A 22,003-nucleotide genomic window follows, 5' to 3' on the forward strand; every position below is an offset into this window, starting at 1 on the left:
ATCTGTAATATCAGAGCGGAGGGACAGATACTCTCGGTGGATTTGGTGGAAGTGAGTGGTTGTGCTGATAAGGGAGGTGAGCGTGTTTGGGTGGGAGGATGAAAAGCAGATGATTAAAAAGAGAGGAGTGGAGGAAAGGTGGATGATTATATAGATGAGAGTGAGGGAAAACAGTGGGAGAGGGGAGGGCAGGCAGCCAATGCCTAATATTAATTTGATGAGTTTGTCTGTCCCAGATTTGTGAGTCTGCCTGCCATGCCAGTGGGAAGCATTCCTCTGTGTGTCTGCACACCCCCTTTTACTAGATGATCTGATTTCACTGACTACCCTCCACCTCCTCCTCATACCACCCAAAGGATTTGTACCACTCCCCCACCCCTGACCGATGGTGATGATTGACAGACCTGCTGTCGTGACAACAGCCGTACTTTAAACCCTGGTTACTCCAAAACACCACCCCACATCATACAATTTGTTGCCATTCTAGTATAAAAAATACATAAATTATTCCACATCAAACCCATATGCTATATATATATATATATACATATATATACATATACAGTGGGCTGCATCAAGCACCCAGGGAGCAAATTGGGGGTTACGTGCCTTGCTCAAGAGATCAGTCAGCTAATGGAGGGGTGGGGACATTATCACTCCACCACACTCAAATTTTTCCTGCCTGTCCAATGGGGGAATTGAACCAGCGACCTTCCGATCACAAGCCGCTTCTCCAACCTGTAGGTCTTTAGCAATCAGCCATCATTGTGGTGTTTTCTATTTTGTCCCCATTTTGAGGTTTGATGTTTACACACTCAAAAATAAGATTTTAATTAAGACATAATTTTTTGTCTAAAACTATTGCACAAAAGTTACCAATAGCGAGGTGACACAAAGAAAGTGGCTATGTGAACGTTTGTCACACTGAGGTTACACATAGACACACACTGAAGGTACAAGAATGAATTTTGTTCCTGCTTTTGGATGTAAATCGTGACCAAAATTTCAAGGACCACACACGGTGTGTGAATTTCGAGTTATGCACAAAGTTTTCTGCTTTACACAGACGGACACAGAAGCAGTTCTTTTTTTCTCAGAGTCCCGGTGCAGCCTGACTAATGATACAATAGAGCTGTACACAGGAAGTGGCTGTGCTCAGGTAGAGCCGTTGTGCACTAACCAGAGGGTTGGGTATTCAGTCAGTATGATTGTATGTGTGAATGGTTATTGCCCCTAATGAGGAGGTGGCACCTTATGTCATATAAATGTGTGTGTGAAAGAGTGAATACTGGCTGGTGTTCTAAAGGTACTTTGAGTGGTCAATCAGACAAGGAAGGAACTCTAGAAATATAGTCCATTTACCACTTACATACTTTGTGCACCCATTTTAATTATGGCTAAACTGACACACTTAAAGAATTGAGTCCGACTTCCAATTTCCATACTGGAGATATTAAATAAAACAATTTTGACAAAAGGAGGGTTAAACAGAGACAGGATCGGATACAAGACTTACAAGAGGATACCTTAAAGGATGAACTGCACGTAATATGTTCAAAACCACAAATGCAAATCATCAATAAACTTAATCTTAATATTATAGAGCAATATTAAACCTGCCATATTTATCAAGGCATATGGGAATGTGAAATGACTTAAATATTTTGGAGTTAATTCTGGTGATATACTCAATATTCTTTCAAATTACTTCTCCTACAGTGGTGAAGAAAGTACTCACCAATACAAATACCAATACAGCACTGTACACAATACTTGTTTTTTACAAGTCCCACATTAAAAATGTTTCTTAAGTGCTTATTTATGTAAAAATATGTAAGTATAATCAGGAAAATGTACTCAAAGTATTAAAAGTGAAAGTAAAATGTCCCCATTTGATTATTATGACTAATGCATTAATGTTTGAGCTGGATTTTACTGTTGTAGCTTAACAAAGCCATATTCTTGCTCCTCGTAATCCTAACCGCCAAACAGAAATGACTGACTGTCAGGAATCACTATTGCTCTCGTAAATGTAAAAACATATAAAGGCAGCATTTGTATCTGCTCACCTCACTACAAACCGCTGACATCTGTCATGGCTAGCAACTGGTTTAACCAATAAGAGCCTGGAGGAGAGCTAAGTGGTCACAGCACCTAGGAAATAACCTTGACTGCAGTAATCCAGGCCAATAGGATTGGGACAGGCTGGCTTTGAGCCGCGACTCATGGGCGACCCTTAACATTAAAGCTGCTGCTCTGATTTGAAATCTTTCTGCTTTAACATCAAGCATTTCTATCTTTACATTCATTAGAATTGCATTGTTTTCACCGGCAAATGCTTGTTATTAAACTATTATTAGAATTCATATGTTGTTTAATCTCACAATAACTTAACTGACCCGTGACATGTATTTTTTAATCCCACACTGGTTATAGACTGGAACCCCCTGACCTGAACTGACATTACCAGGACGCTCATATCAGATGCTTATGGTTATATGGTTATTGGATGATTCACTTCAAGTGTCCTGTCCCAGTCTGTTTGGGCTGCAGCAACAGCAGATGATCACATAACAAATATTTCAAAGAAAATATTTCAAAAAATCCAATTATCAAACGTGAAGAATACAGATTATTCTGTCTTGTACTTTTTCTATCTCTGTCAAATCAGTAGTCTCCTCACTCAACTCAACATACTGCCTGAAGACGGCAAAGCAAATAAAGACTTTTGTAATACAGCAAACTCTTTGCTTTACATAGCCAGCCTTTTCTTTTGCACAGTTCAGTATCATATTCCCAATATTTCATATCTCAGAATACAACTCCCACATGTTAGCTTAAACAGCCTACTTTTAACTGTTGCACTTATTATCCCTATCCTTTTCTTATTGGGAGACATTGGGAGATTTTTGTCTCCAAGTCATTTACATGCTGCCACGTGCATGTATTCCTCATGAAATACTAAACATCATACCAGAAAAGCTGCTAAACACGCATGTCTGCAGGTATCAGATCGTTACAGATGGAGAAAAGAAAGAAAAGATTTAAGAAAAGCTTTAAAGGTTTGATGATTTTAGTAACAATTGCATACTACTTAAATACTACTAAATCAGTGTTAATTATTGAGAGAAATTCTGATTAATCAGCATGCATGAGCTGTGCAGGTTTTTTTGTCATTGGTGTTTGAAACAGCAGCTGTTACAGAAACAATGCAGATGAGATGAAGTATGAAATGGTTTGATCCATCATAACACTAAAAAAAACCCCAGCTCTTGCATTAAGAAGGGACTTTTGTATGATCCTCACATTCCTGTGAACTCTGAGGTCCCCTGCTGTGCTGTGGTTTCGATTAAATCCCATCCTCTCCTCTCCAACTAATCCCCAACCTCTGTAAGGGAGCACATGTTCCCCATTTTTCATTCTGGGGTCAGCTGGGTTTATTTAGTACGTGTCTGATTTCATGGACATCAGGACAAATTACTGAAACTCTCCACTGATCTGGCAGGTGCTTAATAAATCTTCCAAGGTTATTCTATTGAACGATACCATACAAGTAAACATTGATAGATGGGTGCACAATGATGGTGAAAAGGAATGAGATGTCCAAAAGCACTGATCAACAGGGCAGACAACCACCAAAAAGTATTTTATGAGACTGGAATTTTCTGGACTTTTCCTGTAGTCATCATGAAAACATCAAACCCAACAGTATGCTATTTAACCTCTTTTTTAACACTCTTATTTAACATTTTCTGACTGTCCTGTGTCTGTGGCTCTCAGCCCAGTCATTGAAGACATGCATTTTGAAAACAGATCACAAAAATGTTGTTTCATTTTCAAAAAAGGTTCAGTAATTTAAAAAAAAAATACCCAACTTTTTCATAAACGCTAATCAGACAGGAGGAATAGAATTTGTTACAGCGCCTATAAAAACTATTCTCCCCCTTTGATGTTTCTCTCTTTCATTGCTTTTATAAATGGACTCATGGTCAATATAATGTGGCTTTTTGGCAAGAAAATGCACCAAAAAACTCCTTGATGTCAAAGAGAAAACAGATTTCTACAAAGTAATGTCAATTAATTAAAAACATATAATATAAAATAAGTGATTGCATAGATATTCACCCACTTAAAAGTGACTGACCTAATTCAGCAGAGGTCCTGCCAATTGGTACTAGTAGTATTAAAACTGAGATCACCTGCGTGCAGTGACCGTGTCTCAAGTGATTGGAGTATAAAGACACCTGTGTCTGGAAGGTCCAGTCACTGGTTAATCAATACTCCTGGCTACAATTACACCATGAATTTTGGGGATGGATACAAAAAAAAATTCCATGTCACCAAACATCCCCTGGAGTTCAGTTAAACCCATCATTAAAAAAAATTTAAGGTAGGCTCTTTGTGTACATGTGTGTTTGACAGACAGCAAACACTGCACATCACCACAAACACACCATCCCCACCCTGAAGCATGGTGGTAGCATCATGCTGTGGAGGGGGGGGGGGGGGGGGGTCTTCTCAGCAGCAGGCTCTGGAGGACTTGTAAAGGCAGAGGTTAAAGTGAATGCAGCAAAATGTAGGGAAATCCAGTCTGCAAGAGAACTACGACTTGGAAGAGGATTTATTTTCCAGCAAGACAATGACCTGAAGCATACACTGAAAGCTACACAGAAATGGTTTAAAGACAACAAGGTGAATGCTCTGGAGTGGCCAAGTCAAACCAAGACCTGACCCCCATGCAAGTGGGCAGCTTCTCCTCTTCCACACTGACACTGACCACGGGTGCCCCTCAGGGCTGCCCTCTCAGCCTTCTCCTCTATGTCCTGATGACCTGCAACTGTGTAGCCAAGCACAGCTCTAATACCATCCTGAAGTTTAGAGATGACACCACTGTAATAGGTCTCATCCAAAACAATGATGAGACCACTGACAGGAAGGAAGTTTGTGCCCTGGAAACATGATGTCAGGACAATTACCTCTCTCTCAACATCTGCAAGACCAAGGAGATGGTTATTGTCTTCAGGAAGTGTAAGGGTGGACGTCATGACCCCATTTACATCGAGGGGCCAGAAGCGGAGAGGGTCTCCTGTTTTAAACTCCTTGATGTGCACATCAGTGAGGACCTCAGCTGGACCACTGCAGTTGTCAAAACTGCACACAAAAGGCTGCTTTACCCGAGGAGACTCAGGAGATTTGGACTGAGCTCTACCGCCCTCTGCATCTTCTACAGGTGCACCATCACCGCCTGGTACAGCAGCTGCTCTGGCGCAGACTGCAAGTCTCTGGAGCGGGTGGTGAAGACTGCAGAGCACATCACTTGTTTTTCAACTTCCCTCTCTGACAAATCATCTTCAACACATGCTGCCTCAGAAAAGCACAGAAGATCATCAAAGATCCCACACACAGACTCTTACTGGAGTGGACTACCAGACTTCCAGTTTCTTTCTCTCAGCCATTAGGCTTTTAAACCAATAGCTCTCATCATATCATCTCCCTCACCCACTTTGCGCACATACTTCAATATTGCACATCTGGTCTGTTATTGCACATGTACACATTGTTTCCATGCACACGTACATACTGTTTCCTGCACATATATATACTGTTTGTATAATGTATATAATATTTTCTTTTTTTATTCTATTTGGGTTTCTATTTATTTATCTTATATCCACTTGGAGTTGCTTGCTAGCCTTGTCCCAAGTACTTCATGACCCTGTGTTGATACTGTATATATGACAATGAACCTCTTTGAATCTTTGAATCTTGACTATTTTCTATGGTGGATTAATCCACATTTAGTATTTTGTGGGAGCTGGACAGCAACAGTATGGCTCACTGGTGTGTTTTTAACAGTTTTTGCTTAACAATGGAGCTCTGGCATAGAGGGAGAAGATATATCAGGCTTTGACACATACACAGAACTTGATAGTAGGAGATATTCATTGTTGGCTTGGGTCTTCTTATGGGATTTGCTGACAATAAGAAGGCAAATCAAAGTAAGTGAACGTTACATTAAGCTATGTTGTTTGGTATAAATCAAATGAGTGCCTGTAATGAGTGAAATGGTTTTTAGTACTACCAATAACATCACCAACAGCTCACTGTGCACCCTACACACAGCTCTCAGCAGTAGAGACAGGCAGACTATAAATAGGAGAAAAAAAAATGCAAGAGAGCATGTGTCTAGTAAGGCGTGAATTGTTCTACCTGAAATATGAATATCTGGTGGACAGATATCAGGAGACGACGAGGACACCGGGGCTGGCTCCTCTGTACAGATCTGCAAAGAAACAAACAAATAAAATTAATCAATGTATGTATACCTGGCACTTACTGCTTATTGCACTTCTGGTTAGATGCCAAACTGCGTTTCGTTGCATTGTACTTGTACATGTGTAATGACAATAAAGTTGAATCTAATCTAATCTAATCTAATGATGACATACAAAGATGATTGTATTAACATTGTCTGCCTGACCTGCTTTTCTCCTGCAATTTCCCAGCCTGGGATCAATAAAGTATACCTACCTACCTACCTACCTACCCACCCACCCACCCACCCACCCACCCATCCATCCATCCATCCATCCATCCATCTATCTATCTATCTATCTATCTATCTATCTATCTATCTATCTATCTATCTATCTATCTATCTATCTATCCATCCATCCATCCATCCATCCATCCATCCATCCATCCATCTATCTATCTATCTATCCTCGAAACAACATATGTAATTCATCAACTGAACTGCTGCTTATTACAGAATGGAGATCATTGTGGAGTGCGACGCAGATAATTTTAGACTTTTGCATTATTTAATTTAGCAAACCCATTATGGATATATTAATTCAATATGCAAGCCACTATGCAAAAAACAAACTCTTTTTCTATGAAATATTGAATGATTAACTACATTTAAACTGGAAATTTAGGTTAAAAAGTCATATCAAAATGAGTCTTGCAGTTCCATTATAAATAAACAGAAGAATGTGAGAAAAACATCTGACGGAATGTCAAAAACCTTGACATGCTGTGGTATGTTTTTGAAGTCTGAAACCAAACCAGCTGACCTCTGGCGACCTGATGTGGACTTTTAGGCGCCCAGAGTTGTAGTTGTTGCCTGCAGCTCGCTGGATCCCATTGTGGAGAGATGTGCTGCTTGGAAAAAGTCCTTTCCCTGGTATGAAGGCTATCTCCACTGTACTGTCTTGGCTAGAGAGACAAGACACACACACACACATATATATACACCAAAACATAAGTATTTCCAGAGTGGGATGACTGTGGCAGTGTGTATGGCTGTGAGTCTCCTAAGAGATTCACAGTCTCCACTCTGAGTTACTGATTGAGCAGTTCAGATCTATGCAGCACCCACCCCAGTTTGACTTTGTTCAGCATGCTTTTGGCCTCTTCGTGGGTCACACCTATCAAGGACTCCTTATTAATGGCAATGAGCTGATCCCCAGGCCTCAGACGTCCATCCTGCACAGCAAGGAGACAAAAGCATGAGTCACGCTGAGCTGATGAACCAAACAAGTTCCATATTTTCTTTTAATTGCTCAGTTAGGTTTCTAAAACGTCTTGATTTATGTCCACTTGGATGGGTGTGTATGGGTGTATTGGCCAGTGTCAACAACCTTAGTATAGTCACTGTCAGCCATTTGTATAAATCTGTGCAGTCAATGTGTAGCATTTGTCACAGGTTGTTTCCACTGTTCTCTGACACTTTGGACTCTGTCTAGTTTAGATGACTACTATCTATCTATCCATCCATCCATCCATGTGATAAATGCATAGCTGCATAATTCCCCAGCTGACTCATCCCAAACAGCCAATGACAGTGCATGAAATGTGAGCTTCCTTCCTATGTGACACGGGGGATTAAGAGTTGGGATTTGAAAGAAATGGACAACCTGCCTCCATAAGCACAAGACTGGAAAGCTGAGAGAGTCAGTGTCAGTAGCTGCTGTAACAGAGCCAGGCATTAGTGTATAGAGTTCAGTGAGTTAAAGAGACTTAATGACATGAAGCTTTGCTTTACCGTGTCTCTAACACAGTTGTACGTTGTCTTACTACGCTTTACTATTCACCATCTGTTATTAAGGATTTTGAGTCAGCAAAAGACAAATGGGCTGAAAGAAATACCAGAAATCTTTCAGAACTGATGCTAGATTAGAGGTGTGTGTTTGGAGAGGTGTTGACAGACTTTTAAATGATGTGTTGTTATTCAGAGCATGCAGACAAGTCCTTCATTCCCACTGCTGACTGTACAACTCAACAGTCTAGTCCTCATTTCCTCCCTGTCCTTACAGCACAATACTTACCCACAATCATCACCTTCCACCACTATGCTGATATGTATACAGCCTGTATAGCAGTTTATTGCACAGTGTTTATTTTAAAACTGTTCATTTATAACTGTTTTTATTTTTGAAACTGTTTTGCACACTTTTTGCACTCTATTCTGTTCTTGTGAGCTGTCACGACAAGTGCATTTCTCTGCAATAAAGTTCATTTTATCTTATCTCATTCATGTTTACATTTGATGTTAGTTACCTTGATTCTAATTAAAAAAAAGAAAAAATTGGGATGCTGTGTAAAACAAACAAAAAAAAATTCAGAGTGGGATCATTTGAGAATTTTTGGAACAAGCAAGAACCACAACTTCGGACAGCATTAAAGGCATCATATGAAGCTTGATATGTCTTGTGGCTTAGTAAAAGAATTTCCATTTTGCCTTCGTTTAGCTTTAAAGTGCTATTGTCCCCAATATTGATGGCTGATAAGCGTCTTTAGCTTCATGCTAAAACGAAATGCACATTTGAGTAACATAGGTGTCCAGCAGGATGACATCATTCTATGCTCTGTGACACTGTGTTGATTCTCTTGTATCTTCATGTATTTTCAGTCAAGAGTCTACATGCAAATATTTGTGACCGCGTTTCATTTTGTGTTGGGGGAGGGGAGTTCATGTTTTTTTTGTCCGATTTCATTTATTCAGGAGAAATCTAAACGTGTGCTAGAGACAAAGTGTGGTAACTTTTATTTCCAGTAAAAAGTAATGATAATAAAGCCCATTTGTACATCTTGTACCAAAGTGTACAAACCACTGTTCAAACAACTTTCCACAGAGATCATTGGATATTTTCTTAGCCCTGAGGCCCTTTCTGATTCACCGGCACTCGCTGGCATCCAAATGATATAAAACATTGCAGGACACATGCAACAACAACAACAAAAACTGCTTAGAACCTCCAGGCATAAAAATACAAGTACAGATTCCTGTATGTTTTGTCCCCCGCCCCCCTTCTCCCTCTTTCCTTGTTGACAGTGAGTGGGTGGACAGACATGCAAGGAGAATAGGATTGGGGAGAGAGAGAAGCAGAGAAGCTGGAGGAAAGGAAGAAAGGCTGCAATATGTGTGAACAGGAAGGCTGTGTGTTGTTGTGTGTGCATGTGCCGATCATTGTGAGGTTGTTGTTGTAAGCACTCACTGAGCATCATAATTTTGATTTCCCTAATAATATTGATATCATTATTTTCAGATTTTTCTTTTTTTTCTGTTTCTTCTCCATATGTATTTTTGGCATAGCCATAAAAGCATTTTAATTCTACAGAGTGTCTCTATGATGGTCTAATTTAAAGGACGACTGAAGTACTTTACAACTTGGGTGCCTGTTAAAGGTAAACTTTGCTGGTTTTCAACCAGCTCTGTATCATTTAAGCTTGGGTAGTGCATAAAAATAAACAATGATGACCTTCAGTGCACCCAAAACCTTGTGCTACTTGGACTCCAAAAGACATAAAACACATCATTTGGAACCGCTTACCAGAGTTTGTTGTTCTACTACGGATTGCAGTTCCACATCTTTTTTGTATGGCCACCTACATGCAGAGACAGTTGGGGCTTGTCAGCAGCTTCTACAGGCATAAGCCTTAGAGGTAATTAAAGGTAATTAAATATGAATGAGCCAATGATGGTGAAACATGAATGAAATAGCCGATGTTGATCAGCTAATGCAAGAGCAAGTTCAGTGCTCTTGCTAGAACTAGAAGTGAGCTCCATGATGCAACAAACAAGAATTATCCTTTAATAGCATGACAGTGAAGTGCAATGGAAAGTGGAGCAAGTTGCACTGATGAAGTCTTCACGTCAAGCAAACAGCATTCATTTTCTTTTGTCAACAAATCGCATCAAAAGAACAAAACCAAACCATGTTAATGGAAACGCTCACTAGAGCACCAAATGTCTGTTCATATACTGGTGAAAATAGCTCCAAAAAATGTAATACTTCCTCCTCCTGAGCTGTACAGTGATCATCTGTTTTAAGATTTATTTTGAATAAAATTATATGCATTTGTTAGTCCCACTGAAAACAAAAATATCAAAAAAAAGTGCTATACATCAGGTAGGGGCTTCATTTTGCTGCTGCTCCTGTAGCATTTGAGCATCTTCTAGTATGGAAGACAAAATCCTCTGCACTGTAGTGTATGTGTGTGTGTGTGTGTGTGTGTGTGTGTGTATGTGCATTGTGAGTTGTGGGGACAAAATTTGCTTACATAGTCACACTGTGAGGACCCACCTTACTTATGGGGACAAAATGCGAGTCACCACAACATGACTCATTATATTAGATATTAGGCTGTGGATTTGCTTTAAGGTTAGGTGGAGGTTAGAGTTAGGTCTTGGGGGTATTGGATTTTATTTTTTACCAGGGTTCTGGTTTTTAGTGCACTGGCACAGGGGCCAGGGCAAGTCTGCTAACCCCACACTCCCGTACATCCCCCGTGATGTCTTCGGTGGAATGAATCTATGCTGGGTCCTTATAATAGGTAAGTATGAGTAAAAGAAGGTCTCATAGTAAGTGCTAATAATAAATAAATAATAAAACAAATAATTAATGAATAACAAATACGGGTTAGGTTAGGTTAAGGTAAGGGTTAGGATTAGGCAAGTAATGTTTATTGTTATGGTTAAGTGGTGGTTAAGCCTCCAGAAAATGAATGGAAGTCTATGTAATGTTCCCAAAAGTGATGAAAATACAACTGTGTATGTGTGTATGTGTGTGTGTGTGTGTGTGTGTGTGTGTGATTGGGGAGCAGCAGCAGGGTGATGCCCTAAGCAGATTCCTAGCTTTATGACCTTCACACTTGGTGGAGTATGTTTGCTCTGGGACTCTGAGACTCCTCTAACAGAGCTGACACCAAAACAACACAACACCAAATTTAGAGTTTAACACTCTTTAATCCAGCATGAATTCTTCAATATTCAACAGGATTTAATGAACTGACTGCATTGTATTTGTCACCTTATGGTAATTTCCTTGGAGAGTCAAGGTGACAGTACATATCACAGAGAATACTGTATTCTGTGCTTTTGGAGAGACATGAAAGAAGTTCTGGCATAGTGCCCTTTATGTTGATATTATTACTGACAGTATTATTAGATATTGCACCCATCCAGCCTTAGAATTGGGACACAATTTAGAACTACTTAAATTAAAAAAACAAACAAAAAAACAAAAAACAAAACATACCAACTGCTCAATTTTCCCCAAATACCACCCTTTCATCAAAATCCACCTTTCTTTAACTTAAACTCTGACTTGCAATTTTTATATATTAGCAAATTTATTACTAAGCAACACAGCAAGTCCTGCAAAGTAAATCAAAATTACAGAAAAGCTGCTGCAAGTTAAATCATGATAACAGAAAAACTCTTCAAAATCCTGAAGCTTTAGCAGCTTTAGCATGATAACATATGTATATATAAGACTGTATAAATACATGTTCCACTTACCATATGACATGACAATATTACATTTTGAAAGTAACTTATCTATACATTAGTAGTGCAAACGTGTTAAAGACAAACACAAAGGCCACATTTGCTTTGATACCAATTAACCAATCATCACCTGCCTTGAACAGTTCCCACGGGTCAGTGAAGTATCAGTACTGACACAACACAGTCACATCGCTTATGTTCCCACCTCTTTTCACAGCTTAAAAATTATTCTTTTATCCTTTATCCTATTAATTACCTGGTTCATATTGAAGGTTTAAAGGTTTAAAAGGTGCTGTATAAATCATGTTTATAATTATTATTACATAGGAATCTCTGGCCCTGTTGACAGCTGTTTCTGGACCTTAAGTTGTTTGTCAGCTTTGTCCAAGGTGAACAATGAACTGTCAGACTCTGTGTCACTGTAGATCAGCTAATAAAGATTGATTCTACTCAACATGCGTCTCTACCTACTAGAGAGAAGCTTAAATAGCTCTGCGTTACTACACCTGTGCTTCTTAAACTAATATTATTAACCTAATAAGCAGTGCTGGCAACCCACAGCGCTCATCCGACTTAATTCTCCATTAACACCATTTGAGCAGTAGTAACAGATCCCTGCGACGCTGAGAGTAACAACAACATTAGCTGAAATAACCACATCACTTCATCAACTGACACAAGGTCATAACGTCGATTTGACGTCGATTTATTGTAAGTCTGTTTTTCAAAAAAGCTACCACTGAAAACAAAGACAATGAATTTATTACATACATTAAATATATTAATTCATATCAAGGATCTCAATTATGGCTTAGTCATGTTAGGTGTGTTAGTTTATTACTTTCATTTAATGTTAATCACAATTAAATTACTTTCAGGTAATGTTATTTCCTGTCAGTTTATGGCACAAAGGGTCCTCTAATCATGTTTTGAAGTGTGTGTCTGGACAGTTTTACACATAAATACTTTTTAAAGTGTCTTTTTTTAATTGTTGCAATACAGTGTTGCAAGACAAACAAACTAGATTGAAAGAATGATTATGTAGTAATGTTATGCATTATTACGTTTTGGAAAAGTGAAGTTATTTTTGGAAAAACGAAGTTATTTTCCATTTTTATTACTGTACTTGTGAAATATACAAGGAGCTAACAGACCTTTGATGTTCTGGCCAAGGGGAGAAAAAATGTTCCGATGGACTCCGATACTCTGATACCTACTAAATTTAACAATAAACTACAATAAACTACAGTAACCACAGTACACGATCCAATTACTTAACTTTAGATGTTCCTTGTGCTTGCACAAATACTGGCAGGTTCAGGAATTATGCACCTTTTAAATGGAACGAGCTACAATCTTGCAATCTTAATGAAACAGTCTTATTAAATAAATTAAAAAAAATAATAAAAGTTTGTCACCACTATGTAAGTGGAAGTGGCAGATTGTAGCTGTATGTCCATTGTACAGAGCACAGTCACAAAAACAGGGTGAACAGACTGTGACCTCAGCATGGCTCAGCAGTGTTTTACACTAATCTGAGGTCAAAGTTGCAGAGGTCTGCACATGCCCTCCTTACTTCCTTTCTTTATCCCTCTGTCTCTCCTCCACCTTCTTCCATCATGTTCACTTCATTCCCCTACAGGAAGTCCCTCACTGCTGCACTGCATCCATCTCAGTCATATTTTAACCAGCCAGTGCTCATGGTATCAGAATCAGAATTCTTTATTTGCAGTATGCAGTGAGCATACAGAATGGAAAGTATCAGGTTGTTGCCATAGTTAAGGGAAATTATTAGCTGTGATAAACGCAGCAGACATCAAATAATGCCTTATTCCTGAATTAGTGCTAAAAAAAGTTCACGCAATTCATCCGGTCATGAATGTGGCTGTTACCATGCAAACATTACCAAAACAAAGAGAAGTGAAGTCAGACATGATCAACCCCATCATCCATAGTGTGCCTGCTGACTGTATGAGAAATTAAATGTTTGCTAACATATTAGCATAATGTATGTATATACGCCTGTGATAATTGTGTATCTGTCAAATTATTTAGGGCCCTGGTGGCCAGAATCAATTAATACACTCCCAAGCTTGTTGAAGCCTCTAACAGCGGCAGCTTTCCCTCTCATTCAGTATCTGCACTTCTTGGGGTTAATGTCACTCTTGTTCGTTTCTTACCCGGTGGCAGTCTCCTCCAGACAACACCTCCTGGATAAAGACTGCAGGGCCATCGGGCCTGTTGGAACCTCCTCCAATGGTGATGCCCAAACTGCTGGATCGCGCCACTGAAATGAGCTGAATCACTCCTTCACCAGGATGACTAAAAACATGAACACACATAAACACATCAGCCTTTGAAGTGAAGAAAGATGCTTCCACTTTTGTGAATGAAGGCGCTGGGCACAATGTGTGGAGGGTATACTATCCAGTTTCAATTTCAATTTCAATTTATTTCTATAGCACCTTATACAATCAAAATTGTCTCTAGATGCTTTACAGAGACCCAGAGCCTGAACCCCGAGCAAGCAGACAGTGGCAAGGAAAAACTCCCTTTTAACAGGAAGAAACCTTGAGCAGGACCCAGCTTGCAAGGGAGAACTATTTTGCTGATAGCTGGCCGGGTGAAGGGGGGGAAGAAGAGGTAGACAGGACAGAGAGGATGAAAGAGAGAGAGAGAGAAATATACATGCAGTAAACATAAATAATAAACTACAAAGGACAAACATGACTGTTGTTATAATTGGAACAACCAGTACTACCATAAATCTGCACAGCATGACAGATCAGCTGGCATCAGCTTATCATAGATGTAGATGTGTTGGTGTATATGTTGGCTAATAAGTAAGCACTGATTACAACACATATATACTCTAAGATCCAGATCACTGTTCAGGGTAAACCATTTCCTCTGCACTATTGCCTACTCTGAGCACATGGGACACAAATCTGCAAAATTTGTAAATTTGTTCAGCACAAGTATTTTCTGGCCACAGCTTGCAGTCTCCTCTAATAACAGGAGACCAGTGTTGAGATTGATATGAATCCCGTAAAAACAAATGTTACCTCAGGGAGCGCAGCATGGGCCCACTGTTGTTGTACATGTTCTGAGAGCCTGCTGGGCTCAACAGCAAAGGACTCTGGGAGCGAGATGAGGAACCAGATGATGTGCTATCCAGGTAGCGGCCTCCTTTTGGAATGGTAAGAAAGAATAAAAACACAAAACAGAAAGAGTGAGTATAATTATTTAACCTTTGCTTTTCTAGGAGTAAATGGAAGAGAGAAAACACTTTCACATGAGGTAATAGTTTATTCTCTGGGTATGTGTTCTGCCAGGAGAGTTGTACAGGGAATAAACAGACATACTGTACTGAAAGAGAAGCCTTCAGCAATTTGCTGCTGTTACAGATGGCTCCAGTGGCACTGAGGCTCTCCACTGAACCTGTATTGTTCTGTTAAACATTTCTTAAGCCTGAGCGACTCTAAGCGCTGAATAATGCCCAACATGCTGACCAAAACAGGCCACATATCCACCAGACTTGGTTTTTATTCTGGGTTTTTTTTTCACTCACTGCCTGGGGTAAACATCTGCTTCCTGTCCTCAGTTTCAAAGGTAAGTCTCATAGTGTGGAGGTTATTCAGCATCATGCAAAGACAATATTGATTTTTTTGATCAAGTATAGTTGATAAGACATTTTGTGGGCTGTTACACACAGAGTTCTTGCTTCTATTTGAGTAAATGGAGGAAAAGTACAGCGCAACTGCAAAAAAAAAAAAAAATACTTGATCTGTCAGTATATGCTTGCGCACTGTTTGTTAAAGGGTAATTCTGGTGTTTTTATGCCTGCATCATATTTTTTTTTACATGTTTTTATGTCTAAATGACTAACAGGACTTGAATTGTCCCAGCAGATCATCTAAACTGGGAGCAGAATAACGTCCTGCAATGACTTTTGCTTCACCAGAAACAACAGTTACAACGCTCTGTTCAAATCCACCACATTTCTTAGAGAAAAACGGTAAACTGCTGATCTGCATCAGTCAGTTTGTATGTGTTATTCTGTGACTCGTTACAACACTGACTTTAAACAGAGTGATATAATGTCTCCCGACAGAGTCTAGACCAAAGATAAGACTAACAACTCTCATGTCTGGACTCAAGTGAAGACCATCAAGCCAAGGCATCAGTAAGTCAATTACTGTAACTTTCCAAAACTTATGATCTAACATTCACATGGACTTCATGCCATGACTAGCCAGCTGTGTGCCACTTTTCATGTTTACAACTGTGTGCAACATTAGAAATGCTCTCTAGGAGAAACTGTTGAAAAATGTGTACTGTTTTAGCCCCTTTTAAACAATTATTGCATCTCCATTGTTTTCCACCCCAGACGTTCAAGCATATAAACTTTAGAAATATAAACTTTGATCACTGACATGGTCAGGTATAAACTAGTTCTTTTCAAGCATAATTCATTTCAAGCATGTTCTCATATTCAGAGAAATACAAAGTAACTCTGCCAGCTTTATTGTTTTATCATAATGCAAACATAACAGGCTCTCGCTGTATATGAACAGGATGGCCTTAAATCTGTGCATCACCATTCTTTAGCTGGTGTACCCACCATGCCCCACACAGACCACACAAGACTGCACACGTGCAGAAGCTGTGTTTCAACTAATCTGTACCAGCTGGCTGCCTCCTTCCCCACTGAAACAGATGTTGGCAATTGTGTAATGGACAAGTGCACTTGCCATAAGCCATTTTTAAAGGCAGACTTACTTGATCTGCCCTTTAAGCTTATTACTCTGTCAAATATAAAAAGGTCTTGTTTTTTTAATGTGGAACTATATTCAGATATTACGCAGCTCATGTCTGCTGTGTTTTGACACTCAGGACAATTTGCAAATTTAAACTTTCACATAAATTTAAATGCGCAGGATATTAAAACGTGGTGAAGCACTGATTATGCACTTAATGAATGCATCGTAAGGACTTGCTTACCCTGCTGGATGGGAGAGTTGCGTGTTGATCCCGTGCTACCATTAGATCCATACTTCTCGAGCAACTCGGCAAATTCTTTCCTATTGAGGGAAATCAAAAGACAAACATTTCTTAAATCAGTGTTGAGAACATGGAGGAGAACATATAAAGGTTTGTAAAGAGTTTAACCCACCAAGACATTGTCTCAATCAGAACTAACCTGAGTTGACACAAATAACATGATTTACTGAGTTGCAGCAAGGTGACTGCATTTCCAGTATGGTTTGCAACAGGGTGTGCGGTCAAGCATCAGATTATTTTCAGGTGTTTAAACAGAAATGAGACGGGCATTGGTCATGACATCCTACTTTCTCCATGTGTGTGTGTGTGTGTGTGTGTGTGTGTGTGTGTGTGTGTGTGTATGCATACAGTATATAAACATATATATACATACTGTACACACACACACACACACACACACACATACACACACTGTATAAGGTGGCCAAGTGGGAGCTTATAGAGCTGTGTGTATATATATATATATATATATATATATATGAGACAGAGAGAGAGAGAGAATAAAATTGGTCCCGAAATTGACCGCTGGTGGTCTCCGCACTTTAGTAAGGACTGAGGAGAGACATGATCACCAGTGGAAACAGAGAACTTATGTTTTGTGAGGCGGAATCAAAACCACTCCAGAGACTTTTTTTGTTTTGGTCTTCCTTTTGCCTGGTTTTGTCAATATTTCAACCAAACTGTTGTAAAATGTGTATGTTTTTATGATTAAATTAAATAAAAATGTATCTCTTTCCCGTTTTTGCTACCATGCTGCAGGTGATGATTTGAATGTGGCATTTCTAAGCAGATTATGATAAGCGGTCACATTGGCTCCATGATAAATAAGGACACAAATTATTCTTGGACAGCACAAAAAGACGACCTCAGGCTGCACCTCTTTCATAACCAGCAGCGACAGACGACTGGGTGAAAGGTGCCATCAGCAGAACGGAAGCAACCAGACATAATCATAACAATGCAGCAGTAGTGACAAACTGTCACACTCATTCATTTTATCATGATGATGTCACTTCAGCCTCCACCACTGAAGCATTTTTAGGCATTTTGTGCCTTCCATAACTCATTTATGTGTCACATGCTCAGGTACACAGTGGCATCTTCATTGAAAAGAAAAACGAATGTTTACATTCAGCACTTCTCCTCAACCCGCATTGCTTGTATCTCTTATAATCCAGAGAAATAAATCTGTTAAAAATATCTATTCTCTGTGTTTCGTCCCATTATCTCTTAAATCTTGGTATCAGACAGGCATTTTCATCCCATTAAAGAGCAGTGGGCTGCCAAGCACCACAAAGGGCAAATAGTTGTATTCATGAATGTTAACTCCTGAGCAAACTAACAAATTTTGCACAACCCTGATTCGAAATAAGTTGGCACACTTTGTAAAAAATGTAAATAATCATAGGCAAATTTACTCACATTTGAACAATTTGTGCAATCACGTGTTTGAACCTCGAGCCTTTTCAGAATGCCCTTTACATACTCAAACATGATAATATCACCTGTTACCAATGCACCTGAATGTTCCAAAAAGGTGTTTTTTGAGCAGTACGCAACTCTTTTGTAGCCCTCGTCCCCATATTTCCCCACAAAAAACAATAAACCTTCTCAGTTTGAACATTAAACATCTTGCCTTTGAGAATTGCAAATCATAACACTTTTTTTTATTATGTTTTACACAGTCACAACCTTTCAGGGTTATAGCAACATGATTTGACTCTTCTCTAATCAAGGCTCTCACAGCTGGTAAGCATGTCGCTTGTGCTAAGCTAGTTTTGATTTGATTTTAAAAGAAGTGGGGGGGGGGTGGACACAGACAGACAGGCATAATCCCCCCCTCCGTCCTGCCGTCCACTCCCTCCTGCAGCTCTCTGCAGGGTAGTTAAAGCACACAGCACAGATTAACACACAAGGCTCATCTCGTCAGGAAGGCCGCCCTAGGTTAAGCTCTGTCATTCCCCTGCATGCAGAGCAACACAAAGACAAGGCTAACTCACCACCGACACCATTCTGTGAGAATCCCCTCACTACATAAGAGCAATATCACCAACTCTCAACAATTATCACTTCAAAACTACACTACACAACCTTCATGTTTTAAACTTCATAGCAATTTGCCTCACATTCATGCAGTTTTAGATTTCCATGCTAGGATCTGCCCAGTAAATCCACAGTATGCTACTCGCTGTGTCATCGAGCTATTACCACTATTAACTTCTACTTTCTGACAGATATCCTCTCTAACAGCTGAGGTGCAAATCCTGCCTGAGTCTCTTCTCTGAGGATTACCCTTACAGGCAGGAAATAGCAATTTTTTTAGGAAATATCAGGACTGACACATACGTGTGCAACAGCCTTGCTTGTTTAAATATGCAAATCCATGACTACCTTAGTCAACTTACAATTAAGAATGATGTTGTCTGAAGTGGATTTGAGGGGAAGATGAGGCCTGTGATGCTGACAGCTGGCACTGAGCTTGTTTCCCCCCAAACTGGTTGAGGTCAGATTAGAAAGCTGGTTGAACACTAATACTGCCGTCCTCTGCACTCAGCAATGTCTGTGTTGCCATGTCAACAACACTGCTCATGTGTTACATGCATTGTACACATATTGAGCTGATATACTTGCCTTGTTATTAATTGGCTACTTTACTGGTTATTCGAATAATTTATAGTTTATCAGAAAAACCGATTAGTAAGATGTTCACACTGGCCTGACAAGAAACCTTGAAATGTTGACCAACAGCTAACTCATTCAGCAGACAGTTTAGATGATCATCAGCACTGTATGGGCAGCAGGTCATGCTGCAATTCACTGGACCGTCATGACTAATAAGGTCACAGTCCTGACTTACCCACTTACAGACATGCGCAAAAGAAGAAGTAAACATGGAAGCCACTGAAGTCAGGGTTTAAAAAATACAAAACTCCAGAGGAAATTTGACGTAACGTAAATTTTAACGTCAAATTATCCCAAGAAGATTTTTAAGCTTGGTTGAGATGGAAAAGTTGTATAAATAATGTGACAAAATCCAGTGGCAAGAGAGTTAGTGGTTGGTCTGATTCGCCACAAACAAACAAGATACACAGAATAACTGCATGAGTTTGCTTCACTTTAACAACGGCTTTGAAGAATTGTCCAAATTTGTTAATAAGAGTCAAATCAACATGGGCTCATCACCCGATTCAGATAAAATAGTCAATCTGAAAAACTACAATGGCAGTCTCTTTAGAAATTATGCCTGGATGAGAATGAACACTTTGAATATTCAAATATGAAAATATGAAACACAGTACAGTAGGGTGAAGGGTTACCAATTAAATCTTGGATTGTTTTTAGCTGAGAGAAAAGTAATTCACTTTAATATGGATCCCCTGGACCATCACACTGTATGAACGCACTGCATTGTAGACATTTGCTTACTTTGCTTCCTCATCTCTGGCTATGAGAAGGCGCATGTGATTGGTTGCTGAGGCTGCTCTCAAGACATCCACAGCTCTGTAAAACAAATAGAGGCACGAAAACACATTTACGTTACTGTTACAGCTCATTCATGTGGTTAAAACAATGACAAGAGCAGTAAGACTTCATTGGACTACCTTTCACTTGTGACTCCAACAAGACTGTCCCCATTCACCTCCAAGATCTGATCCCCTGGCAACAGGTTTCCTGTCAGAGGTCAGAGAAATATCAGGTGCTGTTCAGCCAATACAGTATGGTAAAATGGTGGGCAAAGAATTCCATTTTTCAACATGGATGAGAATGGACAAAGACAACAGGAAACAGAAAACACCAGCAATGGAAGATATCTGACACCACAGCAAATAAACTGGACAAGTCAAGTCTCCAGAGCACGTTCAGCCAAAGCCACAGTTCAGTTCTCTTTCTATAACATCCACAGTTCAATGTCACAAACCAAACTGGAAACTTTATCCACAACATATATATATAGGCAGTTTGATGGCCTATGTTTCCATAGACTAGACAGGATGGAGTTGAATAATCTGATTGTGTACAGCAGCTAAAATGATCTATGAATTAGGGACCCCTGTTGCAAGGGGTGAACAAGTTAACATACAATCATTCACAGGGCAAATTGGGTCTCTTCCACTGGTGAGTACTGTTAGCTGCACACATCCTCTGTGCATTTTTTCAATTCATTAATATTTTGCATGGCAGATGGGAAGCTTTGGCCTGCTGGACATGGCCCACAGGCCACCAGTTGATCAGTTGATTGATGTTTGACGATGATCGCATCATGAGGATTCAGTACTGTGGACATGTCAAGCAACTCTGTGGCAACAAATACATAGTACTTCATGTTGGTTTATACTAAAAAGTGGAATGTGTTGAAGTGTTTGTATGTGAAGGATACTATCTAGTAGTCTCTATTATGATGCATACAAAGCAAAAGAGAACAGCCTTGTGGAAGTCACTTATTCACTTACGCACTGAGATTTAGCAGACAAGTAACACTAGCATGTGCCATATTTTGCTGTAGAGGATCTATATTTACCAAAAACTAACCTGTAAAGGAAATTTCAAAAACAAATTTTTATTTACACAAGCTACCAAGACCTGAATTTGGAAAAAAAAAAAAACATGGAAAACTTTGGTTAAGAAATGAATTACATCAAGCTGGGCCAGTATAATACCGTATTTTCCGCACTATAAGGCGCACCTAAAAGCCTTAAATTTTCTCAAAAGCCGACAGTGCGCCTTATAATCCGATGCGCCTTATCTATGGATCAATATTGGTCAATCGTGGCTACCGTAGTCAGGGGGCGTGGCCGAAGTAACAGATTTAAGCGCACTGTGGATAAAACGAGAGCACGTACGGTGAATGTTCGCACCACAGGGAATGAGAAGTCGTCCTTCACTGTAGTTCTCGCTTGCCAGGCTAATGGCCAGAAACTACCACCCATGGTTATTTTCAAGAGGAAGACCTTGCCAAAAGAAAACTTTCCAGCCGGCGTCATTATCAAGGCTAACTCGAAGGGATGGATGGACGAAGAAGAGATGAGTGAGTGGCTGAGAGAAATTTACAACGTTAACGACGTTAACGAGCCGGGCATGTTGGATGCCGTATTCGCCCAGCTGTTCAATTAGGACACTGAAGAAGAAGAATTCGAGGGATTC

The 22,003-nt window shown here is 39.7% G+C and overlaps 1 protein-coding gene across 4 annotated transcripts in view; it reads right to left on the reverse strand.

Annotated features, from left to right (window-relative positions):
* The window catches only part of si:dkeyp-72e1.9 (syntaxin-binding protein 4), a 71,737-nt gene that overhangs the window by 12,358 nt on the left and 37,376 nt on the right, over positions 1-22,003 (reverse strand). For all 4 annotated transcript variants that reach the window (XM_046414523.1, XM_046414522.1, XM_046414521.1 and 1 more), the window contains exons 4-11: positions 20,464-20,533; positions 20,288-20,362; positions 16,802-16,881; positions 14,863-14,986; positions 13,978-14,119; positions 7,385-7,491; positions 7,080-7,221; positions 6,211-6,283 (exon numbers count right to left, since the gene is read on the reverse strand). In XM_046414523.1, the coding sequence (XP_046270479.1) occupies positions 6,211-6,283; positions 7,080-7,221; positions 7,385-7,491; positions 13,978-14,119; positions 14,863-14,986; positions 16,802-16,881; positions 20,288-20,362; positions 20,464-20,533 (813 nt within the window). The remainder of the gene's footprint in view (positions 1-6,210; positions 6,284-7,079; positions 7,222-7,384; positions 7,492-13,977; positions 14,120-14,862; positions 14,987-16,801; positions 16,882-20,287; positions 20,363-20,463; positions 20,534-22,003) is intronic.

The sequence above is a fragment of the Scatophagus argus genome, chromosome 16 (genome assembly GCF_020382885.2).
Source record: "Scatophagus argus isolate fScaArg1 chromosome 16, fScaArg1.pri, whole genome shotgun sequence".
In the NCBI taxonomy this organism is placed as follows: Eukaryota; Metazoa; Chordata; class Actinopteri; family Scatophagidae; genus Scatophagus; species Scatophagus argus.